The sequence below is a fragment of the Ranitomeya imitator genome, chromosome 4 (genome assembly GCF_032444005.1).
Source record: "Ranitomeya imitator isolate aRanImi1 chromosome 4, aRanImi1.pri, whole genome shotgun sequence".
In the NCBI taxonomy this organism is placed as follows: Eukaryota; Metazoa; Chordata; class Amphibia; order Anura; family Dendrobatidae; genus Ranitomeya; species Ranitomeya imitator.
This window is the reverse complement of record NC_091285.1, coordinates 435,285,608-435,304,875: the sequence shown is the minus strand read 5'-3', so window position 1 is coordinate 435,304,875 and position 19,268 is coordinate 435,285,608. Positions and strand designations below refer to the sequence as shown.

At 45.0% G+C, this 19,268-nt stretch overlaps 1 protein-coding gene across 14 annotated transcripts in view; it reads left to right on the top strand.

The window, feature by feature from the left end:
• The window catches only part of TPM1 (tropomyosin 1), a 57,526-nt gene that overhangs the window by 1,880 nt on the left and 36,378 nt on the right, over window positions 1-19,268 (top strand). Inside the window, exon 1 of one of the 14 annotated variants that reach the window (XM_069765584.1) lies at window positions 17,774-18,202. The exons of 10 other annotated variants lie outside the window; for them this stretch is intronic. In XM_069765584.1, the coding sequence (XP_069621685.1) occupies window positions 17,912-18,202 (291 nt within the window). In that variant the 5' untranslated portion in view covers window positions 17,774-17,911. Of the gene's footprint in view, window positions 1-17,773; window positions 18,203-19,268 lie in introns of those variants that run through there. 3 more of the 14 variants (XM_069765586.1, XM_069765583.1, XM_069765585.1) reach the window with 3 other exon arrangements.

The following is a 19,268-nucleotide window of genomic DNA, read 5'->3' as shown; positions in this document are numbered from 1 at the left end:
GTTTGTCTGTGAGTGTATATATATATATGTATATATATATATATATATATTGCTACCATTTGTTTATTGCAGTTTCCTACTTCTTAGGAGCAGAATGCATACAAATTTCCAATGCGTTAAACAATTAATATGACAATAGGTACAATACACGAAAAGAGCAGTCCTTTGTAGATATATAGTGAAGGCCAATACATGACTGCACAGTATATCCTATTATGGGTAAGACTGTTAATAAAACACATACAATGCCTCCACGGCCATTTCTCATTTAGAAGTGGTCATTAGAATGCATTTCCTAAATGTATAAGAATATTATTTTCACTGATGGTTTAGTTCCAACATTTCACGAGATAGCGGTTTGTTGGACGCCCAACTATATCAGGCGCCATACTTTCCAGCACAGGCCTTCTGTTGCCCTTTACAGCTGCTCAGTAGTATAAGGTCACCGGTCTGTTTCTGTAAGAGTCCAGTGTCCCCTAAAAAGCTATAAACTGCTACATTTGTGCAATAATTATCTGGGAGGGGTAGACCGAGCTTTCTTTGGATTCAGCTCTGTCTGTTTGTACAAGGTGAGCAACAGCTAGGAGAACAATGTATAAAGGCTTATGGACCTGAGCCTTGATGGCAGCCATTGTTGGGTAATGAGGTCACACAGATGAGAATCTTTCTAGATGACAAGAGCCATATAAATTTTGCAGTGACCACTTTCTTCCATGCTGTCATACATGTGCCAAGGAGAAATCTAGTCCTTACTGTAAAGGAAGGAGGAAGATGATACTTGCTGTCCCTGCAGAGCGCAGAGATAGGAATACACTTGGTTTATATATAACTCCTAGCTTTATATGGTATACACTCAAGACTCTGGCCCTCAGCTGTCTGCTCCCTGTCAAATGTGAATAACTGTGCTGGGGAGGAGGGTCTTACACTATACAGTCTCAGCATACATGAGGGCCCCTCTACATCCCCCTGTACATCAGCCAGGCTCTTCCTGTCTTTTCATCAGCACAAAATAACCTAATACATATATATATATATATATTTTTTTTATATTTATTCAGACACAATACATATATATATATATATATATATATATATGTATATATATATATATATATATATATATATATATATATATATATATATGTGTGTATTTTTCAGTTAGCTATTAAAAGGTATCAACCACTGAGGACTCTCAATTCTAAATATTTTCATATACTTTGTAGACATTTATTTAGGCACTATACAAATATATAGCTCAATATATATGCATGACTATATATATATATATATATACATATTTATATAGATATATGTGCATATAACTGCAGTACATGATATATATATATATATATATTTATACACATAGACAGATATCTATAGATAGCTATATGAATATACCATTGCCTAATAAGGCATGCATGCATCTACGTCCGCAAATCTATATATTTACTTATGTTTATATATGTGTATTTATTTATGTCTATCCATCTATCTAATGTGAGAATTAACCTACACAGTATATGAGTAGAAGTCTGAGTGAAAGAAAAGATTCTTTAAAAATTCATTCTAATAATGTTTGTAAAATACGATGAATAGAGCATGGGGTGAGGTGTAATGTGAGTGGTGTGTAGGGCCGTGATACAATGGAACATTCTGTATTGTGGCCGCACTGCGCTGCATATGGATTCCAGGCAGATATTCCTTATAAGGAAAAGTATGTCGACTATTTAGAAATCACTCTCTATGCACAATCCAGACAGTGAGCGCAGATTCATTTGGAAGTGTGGACTAAGAATAGTTATTGGTGTTTATTTAACAAAGTGAAATCTCTTGTAGTGACTTGTCTTAATGAATTGGGTAATTACAGGAAAGCCTAAAGCTATAGCAATGTAATAAGCAGAATTAAATATTCCACAGACACACTTCACCCACTGCCAGGATGGTACCTGAAAGGCAGGATATTGAAAGCTGGCACAAGCACAATAATGAACACATACACTAATTATCTATACATTACAGCACTTTATTTTAGGGTTTTTTAAAAAAATCTGTTTTCACTTCTCATGTAAGGTCTATTTTATTAATGACTATAAAATGTAGTGTGTGTGTATCACAATAAAGTGATGGAAGCCATGATTTCAGACTTTTCTATTGTACACATGGGTTAAGCCTAAGGCTGCCGTCACACTAGCAGTATTTGGTCAGTATTTTACCTCAGTATTTGTAAGCCAAAACCAGGAGTGGGTGATAAATACAGAAGTGGTGCATATGTTTCTATTATACTTTTCCTCTATTTGTTTCACTCCTGGTTTTGGCTTACAAATACTGATGTAAAATACTGACCAAATACTGCTAGTGTGACGGCAGCCTAAGGCTAAGCCTAATATCACAAACACTTAGGCTATGTGCACACGCTGCGGAATGGTGTGCGGAATTTTCCGCACTGATTTTGGTAAATCCGCAGGAAAACCACACTGCAGATTTACTGCAGAATTACCGCGGATTTACCGCGGTTTTTGTGCGGATTTCACCTGCGGTTTTACACCTGCAGATTCCTATTGAGGAGCAGGTATAAAACGCTGCGGAATCCGCACAAAGAATTGACATGCTGCGGAATATAAACCACAGCGTTTCCGTGCGGTATTTTCCGTTGCATGTGCACTGCGGATTTTGTTTTCCATAGGTTTACATGGTACTGTAAACACATGGAAAACTGCTGCGGATCCGCAGCAAAATCCGCAGCGTGTGCACATAGCCTGACAGGACAGAAAATAGAGAATCCATGATCCAGTATGGGGTCTTGACGTTATCTTCCTTTCCCTAGAAGCATACATAATTATTGACCGCTAGCCTCCAACCACAATGTGAGTTATGCCAAAGTTATAGTTCCATCAGAACATAACATCACAGCATTATGCCCCACAAACACGCATTAGGCCGGGGCTAGATGCCAACTTTGGCTGTGACACAAGTCGCGCACTCTATGCTGCTGCCACACTGAAGCATAAGTGTATAAGGTTGCATTCCAACCCGCAGGGTGCTACGTCAGGCAAGTCACAAAAAATACAACTTGATGTGATTTTGTCACGGTCTCAGTACTTTGCAGGCAGCAATGCCACCCCATTCATTTGCATTGTGCTGTGATGTTGTGAAACCATACAGCAAAACTGTGTTATGGCCGACATCAGCATAGTCAGTGCATCAATCTACTGAATAATTACAATGGGAAAACGCTATTTATTTTTACTAAAAGTTCCTCTTAAAGGGAATCTGTTAGCAGGATTTTAACCCCCACCCATCCTACAAAAAACTATTTACATGTGCTCTTTCAAAGACAAGTCCATCATCACCCTTGCATGACCAATCCGTCCTGAGAAATAAGCGTTTGAATTAATATGAAAATTAGACTGTCGATCTGAAGCCTCTGTCACTCCAGCTCTATTACCCGCCCACCAATGTCTCCTGCTTAACGCTATGTGCACACGTTGCAGATTTGACTGTGGAATTTTCTGTGCAGAGTCTAAATTTCTTGGCAGAAAACGCAGGTCAGAATCTGCGCCTTTTTTTGGTATGTGCAGATTTTTGTGCAGATTTCTTCCTTTTTTTACCCCTGCAGATTTCTATTATGGAATGGGTGCTAAAACGCAGCAGATCTGCACAAAGAATTGACATGGTCCTTTTTTTAATCTGCTGCATTTTCTGTGCAGATTTTTCTGCACCATCAGCACAGCATTTTTTTTTGCCATTGATTTACATTGTACTGTAAATCACTTGCGGATCTGCAGCGTTTCTGCGCGGAAAAAAACGCTGCGGATCCACAGGAAATCTGCAAGTGTGCACATACCCTAAGAGACGACCTGCTGTGTTACTTCAGGCAAAGGAGCCATCAATCAAGCAGGAGGAGGCAGAGCTTTGAAAGCGCTACATGCATATATTGATAGTTTGGGGGTGAAATCCTGGTTACAGATTCCCTTTACAGGGTTTGTCCAGGACTTTGGCATTTTTTGCTATGGGGCTAAAAGCTGACTGGCATAACTACCTCCCTGTTCTGCCGTGCAATAATCTTTTCTGGCTCCGGCGTCTTTTTTTCTGTTTTCATTGACCTCACGTAAAGAGAGCAGTTCTTTCTCTTCTAGTCTGCTCTGTCAACGAGGCATCACCAAAAGAAGGGGTGTCACCAGAAGGAGGAGAATCGCCGGCAGGAGTGGTCCATGACCGCTCTGAGCAGGAGCAGATTGTGGCAGGGCAGAACAGGCAGGTAGTTAGCAGATAGTAGAGTGCACTTCCAAAAACTGTTTATTAGAAAACGTATACCCTGCGGTTTACTGTTTTATTTTATTGCAGTCAGTAGCAGACATATGCAACTGTATAGACATAGAGCTGCATACATATGTCTATATGTTCTGCAAGACTGATTCATAGGGTCCTGAATGCAAATGTAGGAGCCTAAGGCTTCATTCAAAAGTCAGTCAATCAGGCACACGTTCTAACCGTGGTTTTCATGCATAGAATGCATACCCATTATACTCTATGTGGCTGTTCACGTGCCCGAGAGGTCCTCAAAAAAACAGACCTATCTGTTTTATAGTCATGGAGCTCAAACTCGTCAATGCACGTCTACAAGTTCGTAAAAAAGCATTGACAGCACACATTGCCATCTGTGTGCAATCTCTGTGCTGAGGGTGAGAAGCTTGACAACAATAATTATTTTTTCATACAAAAAAATCACTGATGAAACACTGATGATAAGACCTGAAACACTGACCAAGCACTGATAAAAATCGGATCAAAAACAACGATGACAATTTTTTTGTTTTGCGCACAAGAAAAATCACTGACGTCTGAATGAAGCCTTAACATGTGAAAATGAATTACTAAAAATGATTTGTGATGTGAGCTCATACTATAGGCTACAACTACTGTACATCTTAATAACGCAGCAACTAGCGCCCTCTGCTGGAACTGTAAAATAATGTGCAGCGCTGAAATAGGCTAATGATAAGCAAGCACTGTCTGTTCAGTAAAAGACTAAAATCAGGATGAAAAGGAGGGGAAAAAAGAGATCATAATTGCCCTCAATGGATCATTCACAGACCCTATAAAACCATATTTTGTGGACAGACCCGAACTGCAGTATTTGGATAAGAAAACCTTTCTAACAGTATAGTTAGTGTCTTCAAGATAGTATTTGACTTTTGCAGTTTTCCAGCAGGCCAATGATGATTCCAAAGTTCATAGATAAAAGGAAGATAACACTAACTCAATAGTACAGCCTGAATATATCCTGTGATATTCTGCAAAGAAAGGAAGTAATAGTCAAAGGTCCCACCGAGCAGGAACATATAAAATAGCTAGCATAACATAAAGTGTTTCCTTTATTTTGATGATAAATAATATACATGTCTAATATTATAATTTCATCCACAGCAATATATCATAAACTCACTACTTGTAGGTTAGCAAAACTTTTGATGATTGCACTGCCATAATCAGGATCCAGTAAGTCATCCTATTCATCTGGTCATCATCATATATTTCTTTCATTGATGTATCCAAATATTTATCATTGATGTACCCAGTCTGTCTTTATGTATAAGGAGGCATGCACACAGAAGGTCGGTGTTCTGTCAGATTTTTTATCGGACAGCTCACAGACCCACGGAGTATGGCCAATCTAATGCAACATTCCCACATTCAGTATTTGGTCAGTATTTTACATCAGTATTTGTAAGGTGAAACCAGGAGCGGAACGGAGGAAAAGTATAATAAGTATAATAAGCTAAATAAGATTAAAATAGATAAATCTCCGGGTCCGGATGGCATACACCCACGAGTACTAAGAGAACTAAGTAATGTAATAGATAAACCATTATTTCTTATTTTTAGTGACTCTATAGCGACAGGGTCTGTTCCGCAGGACTGGCGCATAGCAAATGTGGTGCCAATATTCAAAAAGGGCTCTAAAAGTGAACCTGGAAATTATAGGCCAGTAAGTCTAACCTCTATTGTTGGTAAAATATTTGAAGGGTTTCTGAGGGATGTTATTCTGGATTATCTCAATGAGAATAACTGTTTAACTCCATATCAGCATGGGTTTATGAGAAATCGCTCCTGTCAAACCAATCTAATCAGTTTTTATGAAGAGGTAAGCTATAGACTGGACCACGGTGAGTCATTGGACGTGGTATATCTTGATTTTTCCAAAGCGTTTGATACCGTGTCGCACAAGAGGTTGGTACACAAAATGAGAATGCTTGGTCTGGGGGAAAATGTGTGTAAATGGGTTAGTAACTGGCTTAGTGATAGAAAGCAGAGGGTGGTTATAAATGGTATAGTCTCTAACTGGGTCGCTGTGACCAGTGGGGTACCGCAGGGGTCAGTATTGGGACCTGTTCTCTTCAACATATTCATTAATGATCTGGTAGAAGGTTTACACAGTAAAATATCGATATTTGCAGATGATACAAAACTATGTAAAGCAGTTAATACAAGAGAAGATAGTATTCTGCTACAGATGGATCTGGATAAGTTGGAAACTTGGGCTGAAAGGTGGCAGATGAGGTTTAACAATGATAAATGTAAGGTTATACACATGGGAAGAGGGAATCAATATCACCATTACACACTGAACGGGAAACCACTGGGTAAATCTGACAGGGAGAAGGACTTGGGGATCCTAGTTAATGATAAACTTACCTGGAGCAGCCAGTGCCAGGCAGCAGCTGCCAAGGCAAACAGGATCATGGGGTGCATTAAAAGAGGTCTGGATACACATGATGAGAGCATTATACTGCCTCTGTACAAATCCCTAGTTAGACCGCACATGGAGTACTGTGTCCAGTTTTGGGCACCGGTGCTCAGGAAGGATATAATGGAACTAGAGAGAGTACAAAGGAGGGCAACAAAATTAATAAAGGGGATGGGAGAACTACAATACCCAGATAGATTAGCGAAATTAGGATTATTTAGTCTAGAAAAAAGACGACTGAGGGGCGATCTAATAACCATGTATAAGTATATAAGGGGACAATACAAATATCTCGCTGAGGATCTGTTTATACCAAGGAAGGTGACGGGCACAAGGGGGCATTCTTTGCGTCTGGAGGAGAGAAGGTTTTTCCACCAACATAGAAGAGGATTCTTTACTGTTAGGGCAGTGAGAATCTGGAATTGCTTGCCTGAGGAGGTGGTGATGGCGAACTCAGTCGAGGGGTTCAAGAGAGGCCTGGATGTCTTCCTGGAGCAGAACAATATTGTATCATACAATTATTAGGTTCTGTAGAAGGACGTAGATCTGGGTATTTATTATGATGGAATATAGGCTGAACTGGATGGACAAATGTCTTTTTTCGGCCTTACTAACTATGTTACTATGTTACTATGTTATAATAGAAACATATGCACCACTTCTGTATTTATCACCCACTCCTGGTTTTGGCTTATAAATACTGAGTTAAAACACTGACCAAATACCGAACGTGGGAACAACATCAACATCGGATCAGAATACGACATGCTCTGAGTGTCACTGGTCTCATTCTCGGATCTGTCATTTTCACAGATATGTGAATGGATCCGAGACACTCTAAGGGCAGTCTCACACGTCCAGATATTTCCGGTACCGGAAAAATCGGTACCGGAATTATCCGTGTGCCGGTGCGTTTCTGTGGCACATCAGTGTGGCACACGAGCGGCACACGTGTGCCGCCCGTGTGCCCACTGGGTACCACACGCACCGTGCAGGAGACAGCGCTAAAGTTTAGCGCTGTCCTCGGCATCGTGCTGAAGCCCCATTCATATCTTCCCTGCAGCAGCGTTTGCTGTAGAGAAGATATGAATATTAGTGTGTAAAATCAATATCTAGGTATCCACCCCCCTCCCACCCCCTGTGCACCCCCACCGCTGTGATTAAAATACTCACCTAGCTTCCGGATCCCTCGCAGCGCCCTGTCCTGGCCGCACCTTGTACTGTATGAGCGGTCACGTGGGGCCGCTCATTTACAATAATGAATATGCGGCTCCACCCCTTTGGGAGGTGGAGCCGCATATTCATGATTGTAATCGGCGGCCCCACGTGACCGCATACAGGAGAAGATCTGGCCAGGAGAGAAAGCAGCGCATTTTCAGAACAGCGGTGGGGTGGGGGTGGGGCGCACAGGGGGTGGGAGGCCGGGGGGCACATAGATCTTTATTTTAAACACACTTATTCATATCTTCTCTACAGCAAACGCTGCTGCAGGGAAGATATGAATCGCGGCTTCAGCACCAGTGGGGGGACAGCGCTTAATGTAGCGCTGTCTCCTGCACGGCACATGGACTGCACACGGACAACGTCCATGTGCGGTACGTGCTTTACACGGACCCATTGACTTTAATGGGTCCGTGTAATCCGTGCGCTCCCACGAACACTGACATGTCTCCGTGTTTGGCACACGGAGACACGGTCCGCAAAAAATCAATGGCATCTGAACAGATGCATTGATTTTTATGTGTCTACGTGTGTCAGTGGCTCCGGTACATGAGGAAACTGCCACCTCACGTACGGGAGACACTGACGTGTGAAACCGGCCTAAGGGTGCGTGTCCATAGTCCGGATTGCTGATGCTTTGGACGAAGCGGAAAACCCGCTCCGCCCAAAGCCCACCCCCTTCTGTACACGCGGTGATTCCGGATGTGTTCATTGCACACATCCGGAATCGCTGCACGCTATACATAGGACCCTGTTATTTACCTTGCGGCAACGGAGTGTTGCCGCAAGGTAAACAGACATGCTGCGTTCTAAAAAGATGTCCGCAAACGCAGGGCCGCCGGATGCGTGTTCGCATGTATAGTGGAGACAGGATTTCATAAAATCCCCTCCACTATGCTGTAACATCTGGCTGCTGCGGGTTGAGCGGTGCGGTTGTACGCAGAGTTCAATCCGCAGCTAATCCAGATGTAATCAGGCCCGTGGACACATACCCTATGGGTCGGAAATTATCAGAAAGCAATTGAAAAATATTTAGAATTGAGAGTCCTCAGTGGTTGATACCTTTTAATGGCTAACTGAAAAGATGGTAACAAATTGCAAGCTTTCGAGACTACTCAGGTCTCTTCATCAGGCAAAGACTAAAACACATTCTGAAGAATCACATATTTATACACAACATAGCACAGAAAAATGCCATAGATAAGACAGGTAACGTGAAGCAGAATTACCATTATGTGAGTGATAAACAGTTATGTCCATAAAAATTGGAAGAGTTCAGAGATGAGGAATGTTTTATTGTCCTCTGACTGCGTACAACCGCAGCGCTCAACCCGCAGTGTCCAGATGTTACAGCATAGTGGAGGGGATTTTATGAAATCCCCTCTCCACTATGCGTGCGAACACGCATCCGGCGGCCCTGCGTTTCCGGCAATGTGGCGTATCTTTTTAGAACGCAGCATGTCTGTTGAACACATCTGGAATCACCGCGTGTACAGAAGGGGGTGGCGCTTTGGGCGGAGCGGGTTTTCCGCTTCGTCCAAAGCGCCAGCAATCCAGACTATGAACCAGACCCCAATCAGAGGACAATAAAACATTCCTTATCTATGAACTCTTCCAATATTTATGGACATATCTATTTATCACTGACAAAATGGTAATTCTGCTTCACGTCACCTGTCTTGTCATAAATATGTGATTATTCTGAATTTATTTTAGTCTGTGCCTGATGAAGAGACCTGAGTAGTCTGAAAGCTTGCAATTTGTTACCATCTTTTCAGTTAGCCATTAAAAGGTATCAACCACTGATGACTCTACATATTTTTCTATCCACTGGCTAACATGGTACCAAGATACGTACAGTATCTTTCCTGTATCAGAAAGCAATTGGACATTAACAAGCATATGTGGATGCACCATAAACTGTAAAAGTATAACAATCCATTGTAAGATTGCTCTCACTAAGTGTATTGGGGGACACTCGTTTGGCACGGGATTAACGTAGTCAGGCACGATTTTTCGCTTAAACACAGTCTATACGGTTTATTAAAGTGTCATAAACCGAGTTGTGCACAGTTCACATTATACATTTCATCAAACACAATAGGCACCAACTGGTGATATTAACTTGCAGCTTTGTCTTAAACACTTCATTTACGGCTTTGCTTCACAGACACTAAACATGCTGGACCTCTCACTTCGCCCAGTTACCATGGGTGTCCGTACGCCGTACACTTCACCAGTGTCCCAAGTCACATACAGCGCATATGACACTGGGCCACGGTCTCTAAACACGCCGAACCTCACTCCGTTCAGTCACCGTGGGAGACCACACAGTTCATAGAACATTACAAGTACCAACAGTCTGTATAGGTCCCTGACGGGAGCTCCTGCTCCACCTGCTGACTCCTTGTCAGTCCACTCCTCCGGGAAAGCTGCCTCACAGGGGTCACCAACTTGCCTGGGCAGCATATCTTAGTCAGTCCATACCCACCGAAGGACGGTAGCTTCCCCACATGAACCGCACATGTGACCTGTCCAGGTGCTATTCAGGACCTAGTCCAACACCCCAGACATATGACCTGTCCAGGTACTATTCAGGACCTCATCCAACACCCCAGGCATATAACCTGTACAGGTGCTATTCAGGACGTCAGACCAATACCCCAGGCATATGACCTGTCCAGATGCTATTCAGGACATCAGACCAACACCCCAGGCCACCAGCAAGTCCAAAGCCCCACCATGTGCTCTTCAGGACTCCTACTCCCAGGAAATCCAACACAGGTTGTTCAGTGTGCTATTCAGGACTCCTACTCGCAGGAAATCCAACACACCAGGTCCAAAGCCCCACCATGTGCTATTCAGGACTCCTACTCCCAGGAAATCCAACACAGGTGGTTCAGTGTGCTATTCAGGGATCCAATCCTACTCCCAGGACCTCGCAACACACAGGCTCTCCGGGACCTTCCACTGGAACCACATGGGAACATGTGACCCACACCCTGGTCACATTATATACCCTTAACCACTCCCCTGGATGGGAGTGTGGATGTGTGGCTAGTTTGTTCCGCCCATCTTGCACAACTAGCCTAGTAAGTCTCCCTTACAACTACATCATACATATACACACTCTTGAGGGACTACAGGTCCCAGAACAACAACATTGCATCAGACTTACTACGCAGACTCCCTCTGCAACACATATCAGCCATTCACAACACAGCCAGTCACTGTTTAACCACGATTATCACAATAGATATGCCTCCATGCACATCCCAAGGAGCACTCACAGCGCCCCCTAGCTGCCACAGGGGTCACTGCATCACACCATATTATCGTGAATAGCCATTTACTCTCATTGTATGGATTGTATTAATAGGCATTGATTCATATGGGTGGAATATTTTTCTTTTTGTTAGTAAATAACCCCTAACACTTGTCTGTGGCCCCTCCATGCTGCTTCGTAAATTTATACGAGTTGTAAAATTCATAAAAATAACAAGGTATCAATAAAAAGGTCTCATGTAAATATACCTTTCCTATATGCCCAGCTTTCTCTCTCTCCTTACACTTTCCATGCACCACACACTAAAGAAAAATGGTTCCGTTTTTTTCTTGTATGCAAAAATACCTTGACTTGTGAATGAGGACTAAAATGCGTTGTATGTAAAAAATAGCGGCAACAGAAGTCAATGTTACATGGGGTGACAATATGATGTAACACGGTTTGTTCCCATGCCTGTATTACAGTTCTTTGCTTCCTTAGTGCTAACCCTTTAGGACCAATTAGCTACATTACAGAGTGTGGGCTGTTTTATACCTTACGGATTTCTGTGCAGCTTTAGGCTGCCGTCACACTAGCAGTATTTGGTCAGTATTTTACATCAGTATTTGTAAGCCAAAACCAGGAGTGGGTGATAAATACAGAAGTGGTGACATGTTTCTATTATACTTTTCCTCTAATTGTTCCACTCCTGGTTTTGTCTTACAAATACTGATGTAAAAGAATTCACAGTGGATGACAACAGCAGCAAGTGAATGAGATTATAACAGTCTCACCACACGCTGCAGATCATTTCTGAGCCTAACTTCACTTGCTTTGCAGATTTTTAGATCAGTGGATCTTTGTACGGATTTTCTCTTTAGATATCTCCCTTTTGAAATTCACAGAAATCTGCAGTAAATTTGCAACAAACAAAAAAACTGCATGGATTTTTTTCTTCTTGAATGTGTGACCATATTAAAAAATTGAAGACTGAGTTTTACATAAAAAGTTAGACAAACATTAAATGCCAATGTTGCCCATGTCCACCGATCCAGTAGCTTTTCCTCACGTGCTAGAAGGATAAGGCTCAATGTAGTGGCCACTAGTTGGCTGAAATCCATGGTGGCGTCTAGTTTTCCGTAAGGGCCGGGGTCACACTTGTGTGCAATGTGAGAAATTCACGCAAGTCTCGCGCCTCAATACCCGGCACTCGGGACCGGAGCATGCAGCTGAACGGTCCGGTCCAAACCGCCAGCGGCAGTGCCGGGTATTGATGCGCGGGTTTCTCACATTGCACACGCAAGTGTAACCCCAGCCTAAATCAAATACACTGGTTCAGGCCATGCAGTTCTGCTGGTGAAACTGCAAAACTGTGAACAATCAGTTTGAAATCCTCGCCAACATTCAATCCTAGCGACTGCTGTGTAGCTTCTCCCACCATACTGGCACTTTTTGCCTACACTAATTTCATGCATAAAGCCAAGTTCACACTAGCAGTATTTGGTCAGTATTTTACATCAGTATCTCTAAGTCAAAACCAGGAGTGGGTGATAAATAGAGAAGGGTGCATATGTTTCTATTATACTTTTCCTCTGATTGCTCCACTCCTGGTTTTGCCTTAAGGTACCGTCACATTAAGCGACGCTGCAGCAATATAGACAACGATGCCGATCGCTGCAGCGTCGCTGTTTGGTCGCTGGAGAGCTGTCACACAGACAGCTCTCCAGCGACCAACGAAGTCCCCGGGTAACCAGGGTAAACATCGGGTTACTAAGTGCAGGGCCGCGCTTAGTAACCCGATGTTTACCCTGGTTACCATTGTAAATGTAAAAAAAAAAAACACTACATACTTACATTCCGGTGTCTGGTCACGTCCCTCGCCTTCAGCTTCCCGCACTGACTGTGAGCGGCGCGCCGGCCGGCCGTAAAGCAGAGCGGTGACGTCACCACTGTGCTCTGCTTTACGGCCGGCCGGCACTCACAGTCAGTGCGGGAAGCTGAAGGCGAGGAACGTGACCAGACACCGGACTGTAAGTATGTAGTGTTTTTTTTTTTTTACATTTACAATGGTAACCAGGGTAAACATCGGGTTACTAAGCGCGGCCCTGCGCTTAGTAACCCGATATTTACCCTGGTTACCAGTGAAGACATCGCTGAATCGGCGTCACACACGCCGATTCAGCGATGTCAGCGGGAGATCAGCGACCAAAATAAAAGTTCTGATCATTCCCCAGCGACCAACGATCTCCCAGCAGGGGCCTGATCGTTGGTCGCTGTCACGCATAACGATTTCGGTAACGATATCGTTGCTACGTCACAAAAAGCAACGATATCGTTAACTATATCGTTATGTGTGACGGTACCTTTAGAAATACTGATATAAAATACTGAATGTGTGAACTTGGCCTAAGAGCCAGAATTCTGTGAGTAGAAGTAGTGGTCCTTTAGTAAGCCACCTCAGTGATGTCTGGGGAAGTCCACTACTGGTGACCACAGATTGTCACTTTCTTAGAGGCTTCTTCATGCCTACTTATACTGCCCTCATACATCTGTCATGTAGTCCCTGATTTTTGACCCCAAACCAGGATTAGAACCTACCGGATTCAATAATGGCTTTGGAAAAAAAAAATCTTGCAAATGTTTTGAACTACAAATACTGTAGTATTTTCCACTTGTTCTTTACAGATTGGTATCATAAACTGCTCCTTGTATAAAACATATAGTTGTTGTGAAACTACAACTCCCAGTGTGCCGTGATAGCCGAATGCTGGAAGTTGTAGTCTCACAGCTGATAAGACACAGATTGATGACTATTGCTATAGTTCAGGATCACACGGCCACACTAAAACTTGTGACATGACTGGCTCAGTGAGCAGCTCCGCGTGCTCCACCGCATATCGGACAAGTGCAGTAACTAGTCTGATCTATAACGTACACCAGAGTAGTGCATGCTGCCATTTCTTTCCTCAGTGACCTCGCTCCATGTGGGAAATTGGGCTCTAATGGGTGAATGTGCGGTCCATGGCACACATGACAGCTCATGTCCATACAATACACTGGTCTGAACAAGCCCTTAAAGGAAGTGGAAACATTCTACTTTGGCCCTATGTTCCTGCAGACATTTTTCAAGGATTTCTTTTAGCAAATTTGTTCTTAAAATCTTCCTCAACACTTGGAAAACTTTCAATTCATTTCTATGGGGTACTTACTTTGCTGTGCATACGGGAAGGAACCTGTGAGAGAAAAAAAAGTGCATATTACAAAACTTTTCAGGGAAAAAAACTCCTTTAAAACTCCCCAAAAAGGAGGGTTTCACAAAGCGTTTTCCACTTGAAAAAGTAGTTGTTTTGGAACCAGGGCTGTGGAGTCGGTAAGCTAAACCTCCGACTCCAACTCAGTTTCCATGACACAGACTCCAACACCGACTCCCTCCTACCAGGGCTGTGGAATCGGTAAGCCAAACCTCTGACTCCTCAATTTCCATGACACAGACTCCAACACCGACTCCCTCCTACCAGGGCTGTGGAATCGGTAAGCCAAACCTCCGACTCCTCAATTTCCATGACACAGACTCCAACTCCGACTCCCTCCTACCAGGGCTGTGGAATCGGTAAGCCAAACCTCCGACTCCACCAAAATGGGCTCCGACTCCACAGTTCTGTTTGGAACATCTCAAAAAAACTCCTGTTACCTGGTGCAAGTTCATATGCGCCCTGCACAGGTGACGAGAGGTACCTGCGGGGAGGTGAGGGCAGAATTGGTGATTCTGGATGCACTCGCCATATGCCACTTATACGAAGGGGCGGAAGGGTGATTTTTCTGTCACATTACAGGCTGTAAATGTAATTATTCCCTATGGTAAGAATAGTTATATGTCCCAGTGTCTGCACAGTCACAGTCCGCCTGCAGCCTCCTTATAGGGAATAACAGGAAAAGCATAAAAAGTATAGTGACACAGGAATACTCCCAGAAAATCACCTGTTATTACTTATAGTACTCACATTTGCCGTATTGAGCCCCCAATATGCTCTAATAGTCAAGTGTCATATTTGAGCCCTCAAAATCCACTAATAGTCACCTGTGATATTTGAGCCACCAATATCCACTAACAGTTATGTGTGTCATATCTGAGCCCCCAATATCACTAATAGACACATGTGTCATATCTGAGCCCTCAATATCCACTAATAGTCACATGTCATATGAGCCCTCAATAACCACTAATAGTCACCTGTGTCACAGCTGAGCCCCCAATAACCAATAATAGTCACTTATCATAGCTGAGCCCTCAATAGTCACGTGTCATAGCTGAACCCCCAATATTCACTAATAGTCACGTGTCATAGCTGAGTCCCCCAATATTCACTAATAGTCATGTGTCATAGCTGAGCCCCCAATATCCACTAATAGTCATGTATGTCACAGCTCAGCCCCCAATAACCAGTAATAGTCACGTGTCATACATCGTTACACCGATGCCTCTACCTTGTGCCAGTCATTGCACTGGTTACCCATCCACTCCAGAATCCAGAACAAACTTATTACCCTCACCCACAAAGCGCTGCACGTTCAGCACCACCCTACAACTCCTCCCTGGTCTCAGCCTACCACCCTTCCCGTGCTCTACACTTTGCTAATGACCTGAGGTTAGCATCCTCAATAATCAGAACCTCCCACTCCCGTCTCTAAGGCTATGTGCACACGATGCGGATTTAGGCTATGTGCACACGTTGCGGATTAGGCTTAGGAATTTCTGGTGCGGATTCTGCCTCTCCTGGCAGAAAACGCACCTGCGGATTTGTCGTGTTTTTTGTGCGGTTCTGCAGCGTTTTTTGTGCATTTTTGCTGCGGTTTTCTTGCGGATTTGCTGCGTTTTTTACCCCTGCAGTTTTCTATAATGGAATGGGTACAAAAACGCTGCAGATTCACAAAAAAGAAGTGACATGCTACTTCTTTTAAACAGCAGCGTTTCCGCAGCTGATTTTCCGCAAAGTGTGCACAGCATTTTTTTTTCTCATTGATTTACATTGTACTGTAAATCAATTGCAGATCTGAAGCGTTTCTGCACCTCAAAAAGCGCAGCGGATCCGCAGAGAATCCGCAACGTGTGCACATACACTTAGTGCGGATCCGCAGCGGATTTTTCCGCGCAGAAACACTGCAGATCCGCACTGTGATTTACAGTACAATGTAAATAAATGTGAAAAAAAAGCTGTGCAGATGGTGTGGAAAAATCCGTGCGGAAACGCTGCGATTTAAAAGAAGTGTATGTCACTTCTTTTGTGCGGATCTGCAGTGTTTCTGCACCCCTCCATTATAGAAATCCGCAGTGGTAAAAACCGGAGAAAATCCGCACAAAATCCGCATCAATTCCGCATAAAAACTGCATAAAATCCGTGGCAAATCTGCACCTGCGGATTCTTCCAGGAGATGCGGATTTTGTGCAGAAAATTCTGCACCCCATTCCGCAACGTGTGCACATAGCCTAAGACTTCTCACGTGCTGCGCCAATTCTTTGGAATGCACTACCCAGGTTAATACGATTAATCCCCAGTCCCCACAGTTTTAAGCGTGCCCTAAAAACGCATTTGTTCAGACTGGCCTACCGCCTTACCATACTTATCTATCCCTGTGTTCCCATTCAAAATTTTTCCCATAATCAGGTTCCTCGTATCATTTTCTCACACCCTTTATACATTTAATAGCACTCTGTGTCTGTACTGTTACATATACTGGTTGGTGACCGGATCATGCAGCATTAGGCTACTTTCACACTAGCGTCGTACGACGCAATGCGTCGTGGCGACGTACCGACGCATGCAGTGAAAGCGCAGCACAACGGGGGCAGCGGATGCAGTTTTACAACGCATCCGCTGCCCCATTGTGAGCTCCGGGGAGGAGGGGTCGGAGTTCCGGCCACACATGCGCGGTCGGAAATGGCGGACACAAAGCACCAAAAAACGTTACAAGCAACGTTTTTTGGTGCCGACGGTATGCCACAACACGACGCAACCGTTGCAAATACAAGCCTATGGAGAAAAAACGCATCCTGCAAACAACTTTGCAGGATGCGTTTTTTCTGCAAAATGACGCATTGCGACGTGCGTCGTACGACGCTAGTGTGAAAGTAGCCTTACATGAACACCCGATCTTTACACTATGGCTGGTCCAAACAATGAAAGCAATTGTTACCATCCCCCTCCTGTGTCTCCCCTATCTCCCCATAGATTGTAGCTTGTGAGCAGGGCCCTCACTCCTCCTGGTATCTGTGATCTATGTGATTATTGTTATGCTGTAATGTCTTTTGTATGCACAAGTCCCCTAACTAATGTAAAGCGCTGCAGAATATGTTGGTACTATAGAAATAAAATTATTATTATTATTGTGTCATAGCTGAGCCCCCAATATCCACTAATAGTCACGTGTCACAGCTGAGCCCCCAGCAGCAGCCATTCTCCAGGATGCTGTCACCTGTGGCGCGCCCTGCTATGCCGGCATTCTAGCACCAGGTGGCAGTAGCGTCCGCGCTTTCTGAATCATTGGGGGCATCACTCCCTGGTGAGGGGCTTAATCACGGTATCACCCCTCCTTTCATACAGTGCAGGGGCACATGTAAGGTGGTACCGCACCCACCGAGGGCTAGCACCCTCCGCCACTTCAGGGAGCAGTCTCCTGTAATGATAGGGTTAACTGAAGGGGCCGGAGCCTATGTAAGGAGGAGACTTCCTGTGTGCGGACTGAGCAGCCGGAGAATTACCGGGGACGGAGCCCTCTCCTCACAGCGTGCGGTTCGGGCTGAGTACAGGCCGGAAGTGAGTAGTGTGAGCGCGGGACGAATGGCCGGTATGACCTCTCTGGAGGCCGTGAGGAGGAAGATCAAGAGCCTGCAGGACCAGGCGGATGCGGCGGAGGAGCGGGCAGAGCGGCTGCAGCAGGAGCGGGACGCGGAGAAGAAGCTGCGGGAGGCGGTAAGCGCCGTGGCCTCGCCTGCCATAGCTGGCAGCAGGGCTGTATTGGGGGAACACCTCAGTCTCTGGGGTCTCTTCGTCATTGGCTCCTACATGGTTAATAGACCGCCTGTCCCAGAGCTCGCAGTCTCCAGGGCAGAGGTATCCAGGCAGCCGGAGGGGGCGCTGCGCCGGGAATGTGCGGCATGCGGCCGGGCTCCTCTGGAGGAGGAGGAGGTTAACTCCTCAGCTGCCGCATGCTCCTGGGCGTGGTGCTGGCACTGTCTGCCTGTGGGGGCGGACAGGTGAGTGTGCCCGCCTGGCACCGCGCCCGATGGCAGAGGCAGTGTGTGTCGCCTGACTTGTAGGGTCTCCTCCCTTCAGGTGAGGGGCTGCTGTATGTGAGCTCCGGTGCTCCCCAGGCATCCAGTGTAGTAAGCGGGCGACTCCCCAGGCATCCAGTGTAGTAAGCGGGCGACTCCCCAGGCATCCAGGGTAGTAAGCGGGCGACTCCCCAGGCATCCAGGGTAGTAAGCGGGCGACTCCCCAGGCATCCAGGGTAGTAAGCGGGCGACTCCCCAGGCATCCAGGGTAGTAAGCGGGCGACTCCCCAGGCATCCAGGGTAGTAAGCGGGCGACTCCCCAGGCATCCAGGGTAGTAAGCGGGCGACTCCCCAGGCATCCAGGGTAGTAAGCGGGCGACTCCCCAGGCATCCAGGGTAGTAAGCGGGCGACTCCCCAGGCATCCAGGGTAGTAAGCGGGCGACTCCCCAGGCATCCAGGGTAGTAAGCGGGCGACGTGCCGCTGGCATTTCTCACTTTTCCAGTCTTCGATCTCCCTTGGCCCATTGATGGAATGACACTATGTAATATATTAGATTTGCCCCCATGTGATCCTAGCTGGAATATACAGTATATATTATTCCCACACGCCTGTGTCCGGCGGCCTTGCGGCTGGATCTGGGCACTTGGGCGCTTTCTTGCCCTCTCCTCTCCTTATAAGGCCATACCCCCGGTCCGCTCACTGACTATATAGCCTTGTCCTTCCCTGCAATCCTCCAGTGACACAACAGGAAGGACTGCATTA